At 40.8% G+C, this 12,289-nt stretch overlaps 1 protein-coding gene across 1 annotated transcript in view; it reads left to right on the top strand.

Annotated features, from left to right (window-relative positions):
• Nucleotides 1-9,110, top strand: part of LOC103174570 (retinol dehydrogenase 10) — a 37,512-nt gene extending 28,402 nt beyond the window's left edge. The window contains exons 2-5 of the mRNA XM_007886986.2: nucleotides 634-732; nucleotides 3,130-3,275; nucleotides 7,351-7,482; nucleotides 8,080-9,110. Coding sequence (XP_007885177.1) covers nucleotides 634-732; nucleotides 3,130-3,275; nucleotides 7,351-7,482; nucleotides 8,080-8,203 — 501 coding nt within the window. The 3' untranslated portion in view covers nucleotides 8,204-9,110. The remainder of the gene's footprint in view (nucleotides 1-633; nucleotides 733-3,129; nucleotides 3,276-7,350; nucleotides 7,483-8,079) is intronic.
• The last annotated feature ends 3,179 nt before the right edge of the window (nucleotides 9,111-12,289 follow it).

Raw genomic sequence — 12,289 nt, 5'->3', positions numbered from 1 at the left:
TCTTCTGCTGACATGAGATTTGCTGACTAAACCTTAAGGAGTTATTATTTCCCTTTTAAACTAGTAAATACTGCGAGCAAGATTTTCAATATATATTTCATTAACTTTAATATTGAATAAGATTATTGGTAAAACCACAGTAAGGTTGTATAACCTCTTCCCCTCCCCCCCTGTGTTTGGCAGTTCAGACTCATTTGAAATGTTACAGAACACTAGGTGTTCATTGACGTGCGAGTTATAATTTACAGCAGTCAAGTATTTATCCTCTAGGGTTTTAAAACAGGTGACTTGTCACAGACTATAGATCATGCGCACCTGAAGGAGTTTGGGCTTCATCTGTTTAGTTTGTTCTGAAAATGTGGTACGCCACGGAAACAAACTGCTCCGCTGTGTTTTGTTGGCTGACAATAGTTGTCATTGAATTTCTGCTCTTGCATTCACGTTCACATTTTCACTTCAAAGCCTCTTTTGAAATAAAACCTTTTGGTATTCTGTTAATGTTGGTGGGAACAAAATCTGGTTTCTAAAAGATTAGTGGTGCTGGGTATGCAAGTGGGTACAATATAACCTTGGTCTACTTCAAACAATGACTGACAGCTTTTCTTTTCTCCCCCCACTCTTTCCATGCAATAGACGACCAAGGCTTTTCTTCCCAAGATGCTGGAGATGAACCATGGACATATTGTGACTGTGGCCAGCTCCCTAGGGTTGTTCAGCACTGCTGGTGTCGAGGTTAGTAGCTCAAATTCTTTGATTCTGAAACTGGTTAGCGGAGTTTGGAGTTTTTAATTTTGTGTAAGAAATACAGCAACATCTTCAAGCAAACACAATTGAAGTGTTTCATTTAAATGCATTGTGCTTGATTCTTGGATTTTGCAATTAACTGTATAATAATACTGTACTACCAAAATGAGCACACAATTGACTTGTCTATTTAGACTGTTTCAGTAGGTAGTGATTAGGAGAAAGAACGAACCCTGTTTTGATACAGATTTTCTGTTACATTTTGTAGTGGATTGGTGCACAGTGATCCACATTTCAGTGCAATCCCAAGTGAATGTGACTGTTTTTGAATGCCACGTTTTGATGAAAACCAAGAATGATGCATCTCTAGTTAGATGCTTTTTCCGTCCCATAACATGCCTACTTTTATTTGGGTCTCCACAAAACTTACAATTGAATTCTGGTTTGACGACTTGTCTTCCTATTCACCTTCAGTTTGGTTTACAAGATTCAAACTGCTAAACAGGATGGATTTGTTTAGACCAATTTTTGTAATGCTTCTTGGGTCTTGCAAACTGTCATTTGTGATCTAACCTTTACTGCCTCCTACCCGATATTAGGCCTCTTTCCAGCTGTTCTCCTTGTTTATGTGTACTCTGTCCTGCAGTCCATTTGTAATGTTACTGCTGCCCTGCTTTCAATTAAATGAGTTCAGAGGTGTGTGTAAAAAGACATGGTACATTTCAGGATATATGGACAGCCATTTTTTTTTGACTCATCGAGTGGATTGAAACTGCGACAGAGACAGAAGCACAGATCACTTGCTTCTTTCTTTGTGCAAGTCAATTCACTCGATGTCTCAATCACTGATTCAATTGGCATGTTGCTGATGCGGTTATAAATCTTTTGAGAAAGCATGAAAAGAGCTGCTCAAGTACGTGTATACCAGCTCCATCTGTGTTTACTGTTGCCACTTCATCAATAACTTTCTATGGAACCACATCAAGCAGCACACTCCTTAAATGGAGTTTCTGCATTTATCAGACAAAGCAAACTTAAATACAAGATTCACGTGGGCTGGTAACATTGTGGGATGCTTCAGGTGTCTGGACAAAGAAACAAGGGTAAAGGATTTGTTTCTCATCTCTTTCACATGTTATCCCTCCCCACCCCCACCACGAGTTAACTAATTTGCATAACTGCTTAGAAATTGTCCACCTTCTGTAGTAGGGCAGAAATAAATGATTGCTGCATTTGAATTCCAGTTCTCTTTGTGTTTTGGTGATTGTAGCTAAAATTTAAAGCTGTCCATTATAATCATCCGAGTCATCTGAGCAGTTTAAACAGTACAAGCTACCTCCTTGGCATTGAATGCTTCCCCTCCATTCCCTAACAGTCCAATAGATTTGCCAAATTCTGTTCTTTGCCCTAAGAAGACAAACTGGCTCATTAAGGCAGCCTGCCTCAAGTCCTTCCCCACCTGATCAATTCTCTCCATGTTCATATTTGACAGTTGCTTCTCCAGAAAGATGCCTTCCCAAAGTAAATTCATAACCACGACTTAAATTGGCGATCAATTTTTAACTTTCAATCCAGTGAGTATTGGCAAGGCTCCAGTGTTTAAATTTCTAGCTGTAAGCACCAGAAACAAGTCCCACTGGACCTCCGAATGGAGCTGGTTGAGAATCTCTTTTCCTCACTCCCTTTTATTTTGCTACAATCGGATATAATTTAGTTTTGACTTAATATGGTCTTCATAATGATTGTGTCCAGGTTAGATCTCTGGTCTTATTGCAAAAAATAATCGTGGGGTTTTGGTTTGTCTTGCAAATTGGAATAGAAAAGTATTTGAAGTATTAATTTGAAGTATGACCATCTATATTGTGTCCAGGTCACACCTTGTGTCTTGAGCAACATTGCTAGCTTGATTTAATAACTGTGCATTTTGCAATTTGGTAGAGATTGCACAGAAGCAAGCCTAGTTGTGAAAGTTGTGAATTTACCCCAGAATCACAAAAAATCATTTAGCTTTTCTTGCATATTTGCAATAATCTTGTGGAGTCCTGTAGCTCAGTGGTTAGAGCACTCGCTTTGCAAGCGAGAGACCTGAGTTCAATTCCAGGCAGAGGGCGAAACCTTGGGCAAGTTTCCTTACTCCACACAGAGCCTAATAATAATCCCTCCAAAACCAAAAACAATAATAAATTGGTCATTTTCAATCTACGACTGTTTGTGGGACATTGCTGTGCGCAATTGGCTGCCGCGTTCGCCCACAAGTATACAGTCAATTCACTTTACAGTATATTCTGTGAAGCGCTTTGGGACGTCCTCCCGACGTGAAAAGCGCTATATCAAATGCAAGGATTATTATTATCTTTACCTTTATTTGTTTTTATCCCGCTTTAGGATTACTGTGCAAGTAAATTTGGGGCAATAGGATTTCACGAATCTTTAAGTCACGAGCTGAAGGCATCGGAGAAAGATGGGATCAAGATGACCCTGGTCTGTCCATACCTAGTGGACACTGGCATGTTTCGCGGCTGTAGAATAAGGTGAGATTGACGACAAACAGCACTTTGGCTTTGAGTCATAGAATAATCCAATTCAGCGATGAAAAGCATGCTTCTTCACAAGTTATTACTTTTTTTTTACAATTTGACAGGGAGTTGGCTTTGTTTATATAAAAAAAAAAGCTTGGCAACTTTCTATAGATCACTTTGCATGTGCATCCTGCCTTGATGAAGCTGTCTAGAGCTCAGTACAGGGTACATTCTTTTTTCCACAGGGGCCTCGCTAGCTATAAGCAGACTAGGCAGCTGCCTAGGGCAACAGATTTCTGGGAGGAGTGATTTTTCTTTTGACGCTTGATCGGCAAAATTAGACGAGAACGCATGTTCATAGAAGCCCTCGTATGCTTCAGAGTATTTTGATATTAACTTGATGCAACTTGTATTTATCTTTGCATCAATAGAAATGATTGTAATGTGCATGTTGTAATCTTTTTTTGTTAAATGCATCTTTCTTAAGTTAAAGCTATTGAACTTTGGGGTGTGAAGCTTGAGATATTTGACCACAAGTGCCAAATTTAGAAAAAATTCCATTTTAAAACGAGAAAAAATGTTGCTGTATTGATGAGGCAGGCCTGTGTTAGCTGGACTACAGGAGTGGACAGAGTGGGAAATGAGCAGGGCAGAGAGGTAGAGAAGTGCTACAAAAGGATTTGTATGGTGATGAAGTTGATCCATTCAGAGATGAGGAACCACCTCTCCTCCTGGCGAGGAGTGAGGTGATGGGCTAAAAAATTTAGTGCAACTGAGGATATGGGCGAAAGTTTTGGATCAGCTGAACTTTGTGGGTGGTGGAACTGGGGAGACCAGTGAGGAGTACATCTGAGACGTTGAGGAGGGAGGTGACAAAAGCGGGGATGAGGGTTTCACCAGCATTTGGTGTGAGATATTATAGGGTCAGAGGCAGGAAATGTGGCAGAAAGCAGTCTTGGTCAGGAACTGAATGTGGGGTAGGAAGAATGGTCACTACACTTTACAGTAAATCAAGTGCTTGAGAAGTTATCCTGATGTCAAAGGCAAGGATTATTATTCAAACAGTTTAAAAACTAGGTGCAGATATGTTGAAATGTAATGGAAAGTCATGGATTACATTAATTATAAATAATAATAATCCTTGTATTTGATATAGAGCTTTTCACGTCTTCTAGATGGCTCAATGTGCTTCACGGAATATACTGTAAAGTGAATTGACTATATTTGTGGGTGATATGCAGCAGCCAATTGCGCACAGTAGTGTCCCACAAACAGTCATGGGTTGAAGTGACCATTTTTTTTTCTTGAGGGATTATTATCAGGTGTGTGGACTAAGGAAACTTGCCCATGGTTTTGCTCTGCCGGGAATCAAACCCAGGTCTCTCGCTTGCGAGGTGAATTCTCTAACTATTGAACTACGTAGGAATTAGGAGCAGGAGTGGAGTCCTGTAGCTCAGTGGTTAGAGCACTCGCTTTGCAAGCAAGAGACCTGAGTTCAATTCCAGGCAGGGCAAAACCTTGGGCAAGTTTCCTTACTCCACACAGAGCCTAATAATAATCCCTCCAAAACCAAACACAATAATAAATCGGTCATTTTCAATCTACGACTGTTTGTGGGACATTGCTGTGCGCAATTGGCTGCCGCGTTCACCCACAAATATACAGTCAATTCACTTTACAGTGTGTTCTGTGAAGCGCTTTGGGACGTCCTCCCGCCGTGAAAAGCGCTATATCAAATGCAAGGATTATTATTATTATTATTATTTGGCCCCTTGAGCCTGCCCCGCCATTCAATAAGATCATGGCTGATCTTCTAACCTAACTCCATCTGCCTGCCTTATCCCCATTTCCTTTAATCCCTCTATCCTTTAAAAGTCTATCAATCTCAGTCTTGAATATGTTAAAGGACTGAGCATCTACAGCCTTCTTGGTTAGAGAATTCCATAAATTCACTACCCTCTGAGTGAAGAAGTGTTTCCTCAACTCGGTTTGAAAAGGCTGACCCTTAATCTTAAGACTGTGACCCCTAGTTATAGATTCTCCTACCAGGGGAAACCGTTTCACACTGCCTACTCTGTCAAACCCCATAAAAATCTTACGTTTCTATAAGATCACCCCTAATTCTTCTATATTCTAGAAAATATAGGCCTAGTTTACTATCCTCATAGGTCAAACCCCTCATCCCAGGAACTAACCTTGTGAATCTACGCTGCACCCCTACAAGACTCCATAATATCCTTAAGTAAATAAGGGTGGTTCAGTTAATTCACACTGTATAAATAATGCTTCCTGATCTGTGTGAAGTGCTTATCCTCAGATTGTGGCTTGGAACTTGACTGGGTGGTGGGGGAGAGTTTTGGAATGTTTTAATGAGCCAAAGTCCCACCTTGTGATTTGACAAGTGCTCCAATTGACGTATTTCCAGTGCCAGACATTAATTTAGACAAATCTAAGCCTTTGGCATTCTGGAATAAAGGCGCAGTTGGAAACTGTCAAATGTTCCATGATGTTTCGAGAGTCTTAGTAAATATGTGCATCACTTGTGATTGAAAGGCATTTCTGTGTTCATGTAACTCTGAAACTACAACTTCAATGCTGCACCTGCAGAAATTCAAGGTGTGAAACAATGATTTATTTGTTATGTCAAACCACAAAAATGTAGATAAGAAACCACTGGGTTATTTATAACTCAGAGTCCTGGGATGACTGCACTGCAGGTGTACCTGCGGTGTTTGAGTGCTTGTATGCAACGGGATATATTTTGGAGGTTGTGGAGTGGTGCATAAGTGGGGGCTGCGACTCTCTTGATGGTCTTCTTGTCTTTGCTCCAATACCAACTTACATTTATACAACACCTTCCACATTGGGAGAATATCTGAAAGTACATTACAAAAACTGAAGGAGAGCCTGAGCTGGTGGTGCAGTGGCGGGGGGAGGGGCCGGCTGTCAGCATAGTCAAAGAAGTAGGTCATCATTTGAAAGTCGATCAGTCAGTGAAGTGGGGAAAGTGGCCAGGTAGGACAGTCACAGGAGATGCATCTGAGGTAGAGATGAGGATCTTAGTTGAACCACAAGGAGCCAGCGGAGCTGCCCGAGGACGGATGTGATGAGCTTGTGGAGCCTGGTACAGGAGAGGATGCAGACTACAGAGTTCTGCATTGTCTGTAGCTTGTGAAAGGCCAGTGAACAGGGCGATGGAAAAATTGTCTGGAAGTGACAAAGAGTTTTAGCTGGGTTGGGGGTGAGGTAGTGCTAGAACAAGCAGAAAGGTAGAGTTGGATGTCATCTGGATATATATGGACTGAGGTGCATCATGCACACTACATATGTACTGTTAGTGCCTCCACATTCCCTCTGTTGGACATCTGCATGGAGCCAACTTTATAGGAACATAATGCAGCCAAGGCAGGGAAACCATGTCCTGTTGTCTGGAGTTTTCAGATTGCACTGAACCTGGCCAAGTCAGGCTATCCTGTGTAACTGCAGAGGGAGTTGTGTCCTACATACATGCATCTGACAAGCCAATGTGCTTATTGCAGGGTGTGGTAGTAAAGTGCATGGACACTGTAGCCAAATTTAGCTTACTACTGTGCTGCTTTCAGTCATTATAAGATTATGTAAACCTAGACTAGCCAGACTGTTTTTAAGAAATACTTAATAGACTTATGTACCAAGTCCTGTAATGGAGTCCTGTAGCTCAGTGGTTAGAGCATGTCCCTCACAAGCGAGAGACCTGGGTTTGATTCCCGGCAGGGTGAAATGTTGGGCAAGTTTCCTTACTTCACCTGCCTCTGTTTACCTAGCAGTAAGTAGGAACCTGGTTGTTAGTTGATAGGCGGATCTCTTTTTCGGGGGGTAATAATTCCTTCAAACAAACTCCTACAATATAGCCCCCGTTGAAGATGTGTAAAGGCCTTAAAAGGCAAGTGGTTTTGTTTCATGGTGCCTTCGTACTGGGCTTCCAACTACACTAAAGCAGGGGCTGACAAAGTTATGCTCAGAATCAGCTATTATGGAGAATGCATTAACAAATGTATTTTAAAATTGATCTTTTTGCACTAAAACCATTTTTTTGGGGGGGAAACAGGAAAGAATTTGAACCCTTCCTTCCGCCTTTGAAACCAGAGTACTGTGTGAAAGAAGCAATGAGAGCTATCCTTACAGACCAGCCAATGATTTGTACACCTCGAGTAATGTACACTGTAACGCTTATGAAGAGGTAAGTGTGACGAGGAGGAAACAGAAAAACATTCTGCTAAACCTTGATAACTTGCATGTTTGTGTGTCGTTGTGCTTAAAAACCTCGATTTCCGAGTTTCCGAAAAAAGCTAAAAGTAAAATACTGCAGAAAGCAAACACCACAGACCATTAAATTGTGCCTTTTGGTCATATTTTTGATGTCTGGAATAAAGCTGGTTGGCTAGGTTTTATGACATAGTAACAGGAGATACCACCCAGCCCCTCAAGCCTTCTATTAGATCATGGCTAATCTGTACCTCAACTTCATTTACCCACCTTTGTTCCCAACTTAGTACTTGACAGTCAGAGATCACTGAACCCACTGGGGCTTTGGCTTGCAGGGTTGAGGATTACACCTCCCAAGTCTCATTGACGAAGCAGACAGACTATTTACCCAAGAATAATGACTCAAATTTATTTCGGAAGTACTTAGATTTGCAAATTCTTGTGCAAGACAATTCAGTCCAAGGGAGCTATTAATTTTAAAATCAATGTTCTGCTGAGGGCAAATGTAACCTTGCTCATTTGGCAAGCTTTTCAAAAGGGGAAATGACCAACACTTTATGTTCAATTTCAGCATTATGCCATGGGAAGCTGTTGTATGCATGTACCGTTTTTTGGGAGCAGACAAGTGCATGTATCCATTCATTGCTGAAAGAAAACAGGCTTCGAACAACAATGAAACCAAAAATGAAATCTAAAGAAGACTCTTCACTACATCCAGCACTGGGACACCTCAGATACAAGTGGATGCAATATTTTACTTCACAACAAATCCATCCATACAAATCAGAATGAGTTTTTTTGCAGTCTCCAGGCTGCATTGAGTGGTGCTCTCTCAAAATGGCTGTGAAGACTTTTTCCATGATCACTATGGAAGAAACTAATAATGTACTTGTGTAATGAACGAGTTGCAAGAAGTTAAATGTATTATGCCAACTTTTTTGTATAATTTTCTAGTGGTTAGACTGGTTAAATTTAGTGTCAATTAAGCAAAGCAAGATTTGAAATGTTAATATCATACAGCTGTCAGCATTGTCATTCTTGTGTTTGTGGTTAGAGGTATACTGTACATGATGTTCAACTAGAGAAATAGGTAAATGCAGTACTTCACAAATTCCAGTTTTTGAATAGAAAATGCACTGTAATTGACCATTTCTTCATCTAATCAACCCTGAAGAACCTCTGTACCTTTTTATGAACGTGCCACTGTAGCATAATTTTAAACACTTTTCACTTTACTGCAAAATTTTCTGAATGGAGATTGGTTTAATCTATCAGAACAGGTGGAGCACCTGTTGCAGTAGTTTTTAAAGGAGAATCTCATTGGTGTGCCTTTGCATAAGTGAAATATTTTTCTTTTTTTCTGTGTTAGTGGTCCATTTTTAAAAGCCTGAAATTTCTACCTCTTTGTATATCTATTTGTATAACTCTAATGTTTTTAAACGTCAGAAGAAGCTATAAAAGTAATGTATGTGCATATACCAACATCCTAGATCACTTTCTTTATATAAAAGACCGGTATTTGTGGTCCTGAAAAATGAACTGTGTTTTAGTAACCTAACTGTAAAGAAAAGTTTAATTAAAAATGTGATTTTTAGATGCAAACTATGTGCATGATTTTGTGGTGCTGAATTATGGAACTATTCAATCTATTGGTGAGTACTTTAGAAGTAAAACCTTTTCCCTCTTCCTCCCCTCACTTTGACTCTTTGTAGGAAACCTGGCGTGTTCATAAAACATCGTCATAATACTCCAGATAAGCACATTATTCAAAACTAGTTTACCAAATGTTTCCCTGTGATTACCATATTGTTTCACGTGATTTAATTCTAATTGTTTAAAATCTTATTAAGAGAAACCAGACCATTTCAGATGCTCAGATTAACTTTAGAAATTGCCAATTTACATTTAAATGGAGCCTTTAAAGGATGATTATTAACATTGACTTAATTATTATGTAGGCAAATGCAATAGAAAATTAGTGCCAACAGCCTAACAACCCATGATGGGTAGCTGATTAAGTTGAATTTTTGGGGTAAATTTAGACAAGGAGGGAATCTAAGGCAGGATCACAGAGAAATAGCCCACTTTGAAATAGAGACTTGGGTCCTGTAACATCCACTGAAATCACAGAGCAGACTGGATCTAAATTAATGACTCAATTGTAAACGGAATGATCTGGAAATAAACTCTAAACTTGTTTAATATAGGATGCTGTGTAGGCAAGTGCAGCAGCCATCCCTGTGCCAGCAGCATCCCACAATCCACATGAGTAATCAACTTAAATTGATTTTTCTTCTGCAGTGGATTTGAACTGGGGACAAATTGGCCAGGTTAGTACATACATATATTACATTTAAATTCAATTTACAGCAATGTAGAAGGAAATTTCATATCAACCCACCATTCCCGCTTCAAAATGGAAACTTAAATTGACAACAATTCCCCCCTCCCCCCCACCTTGTGAGCCACCTCTGGAACTCCAATGCTCCACTTCAGCCCCTCCATCTGTCTTAAAATCCGTTCAAACGACATACCTCTTAAACTGCACTTACGATCATCTTCTGTTCCTCTGCTCTGAGTCCTCTGATTCCTCTGAGGTGCTCCAAGATATCCTACGTGAAGTATAAATGTAAGTTGTCGGTTCCTGCCTGATGTGTGTTAGAAGCCTGTTGGTTGCGGATCTCATTTTCCCAACACACTTACAAGTGTATTTGAACACAATTGCATAACGTGTAGTTCTGTTCTGCTACTATGTCACTGGCAGACCCTTCATCCAACTAGAAATTACATTTGTACAGCGCCTTTCACGGCGGGAGGATGTCCCGAGGCGCTGGACAGTCAGGAATTTGGACCCAAGCAGGGGGTTGGGATCAGGAGGGGTGGAGGGCAGGGTGAAGCCTGCTGAGAGGAAGGAGCGGATAGGTTCATATGCGTTTAGCAGGGCGCAGAGGTAAGAAGGAGCAAGGCTGTGGAAGGTGAGGATAAGGGGTGAGGCAGTGGCGGAGGTGGAGGAAGGCAGAGCGGGTCATGGCACGAATGTGTGTTTAGAAAGGACAGTTGAGACTCGAATAAGACCCCAAGGTGCCAGACTGGCTCAGTGAGGTGGAGTATACAACCATGAATGGAGATGCTGCCAGTGCCTGAGGTGTGGAGGTGGTCATGGGAGCCAATCAGGAAGGCCTAGGTTGTTGACAATCAGCTGTAGAAAGTTAGCTCTCATCCAGGACTTGGTGCCCGACAAACATTCTGTTAGGTTAGCAGTGGTCATGGAGGCAGAGAGATAAGAGTTGGGTGTCATCCGCATACAAGAGGGAGCATGTACATGTTGGAAGAGGAGAGGACCAAGATTAGAGCCCTGAGGAACATCAGGCGAGACTGTTTGGGGGCTGGAGAAGAAGGTAGGATCTGAACCAGTGAAAGACAGCCATGAGATTGAGGCAGTGGAGGATAGAGTGTCAATGGGCACAAAGCAGAGAGGTCAAGATCACAGATAGACAAAATATCAGTTTGACCAGGGCTATTTCTGTGTCGTGGGGCAGCATGGAAACCCGATTGGAGGGAATGGCAGGAGAGGAAGGAGCGAAGCTTGGAAGCAATGACTCGTTCCAAGACCTAGGAAAGGGAGGTTGCAGATGGGGTGGTAATTGGAGAGCAGGAATGCGTCCAGGGAAGGTTTTTTGATGACAGCTGTTTTTAAGGGGGTGGGAACAGTGCCAGTGGACAAGGGTTGGTTGATGATGTCTGTGAGTAGAGGGGCAAGGAGGTGGAGCTGAGAGGTAAGGAGAAGGCTAGGGATGGGACAGGGTACAGATTATTCAAAGGTCAGGGAAGCTGAGTGCTTCAATGACCGTATGGAATTGACATTTAGCTATTGCTCCAGCAGGCAAACCTAATTCTGAGTGGTTTGACATTTGCTTGCACGAACAAATCAATACCTAAAGATTGTTTCCATGATGGAAATCTGTTGAGGCCTAATGATTTGTTTCTTGTGCACTGTGGAGAAAAATCACTTGCAATAATGTGAAAGTTTTTCAAATTGAAATGTGTGGACTCTTACTATGAAACATTGGGGAGGGAAATTGCCATGTCTCACAACCAATTCAATGGAATAATCACTACAATGATTTAGTTCTGAAACGTCACATTTTTCACCCTTTTGTTACATAAAATATACAGTCAATACACTTTACAGTATATTTCCGTGAAGCGCTTTGAAATATCTTGGAAGATGTGATAAGGTGCTATATCAAATACAAAAATTATTATCGTCACAAAAAAGATTGAAAGAATGATTTCAGGCACTAGGGGGCTGTGTGTGTTTTTGAACATTCTTGTATATAATATGTTAGCAACAAAAGCTTCAGAATGTATATTTAGAGAGGAAAAACGGAATAAATTGTGACCTGACTTATAATTAAGGAACAAAAAGTACTTGTAACATTTTTATTATTACTGCTGAGAAACAATTTAGAAATGGAGCGCTAGTCTATCAAAAAAATGTGTAGGAAATCACTGGCCAATTATTGTTTTTCTCTTGTTCTATTTTACTGCACTTGATGCCTCACATTTGTAATCAAGTGGTCCACGTCTTCTATGGTACAATATATATTTAATATAGAGAGAAAAGAGTGAAATAAAATTCTTGTTCTCCTCGTATTCAGTGCCTCCGTTGTCAGCAAGTGAATTCAGTGAAATAATCCGTCAGACAAAATGACAATAAAACATTGAGATTTGACACTTATGGTGCAGCCGACCTCGTTTAAGATTGACTCAGCATTGCC

This window comes from Callorhinchus milii, unplaced genomic scaffold (genome assembly GCF_018977255.1).
Source record: "Callorhinchus milii isolate IMCB2004 unplaced genomic scaffold, IMCB_Cmil_1.0 Scaffold2, whole genome shotgun sequence".
In the NCBI taxonomy this organism is placed as follows: domain Eukaryota; kingdom Metazoa; phylum Chordata; class Chondrichthyes; order Chimaeriformes; family Callorhinchidae; genus Callorhinchus; species Callorhinchus milii.
Note: the sequence above shows the minus strand (reverse complement) of the source record. Positions and strands in the feature narration are given on the sequence as shown.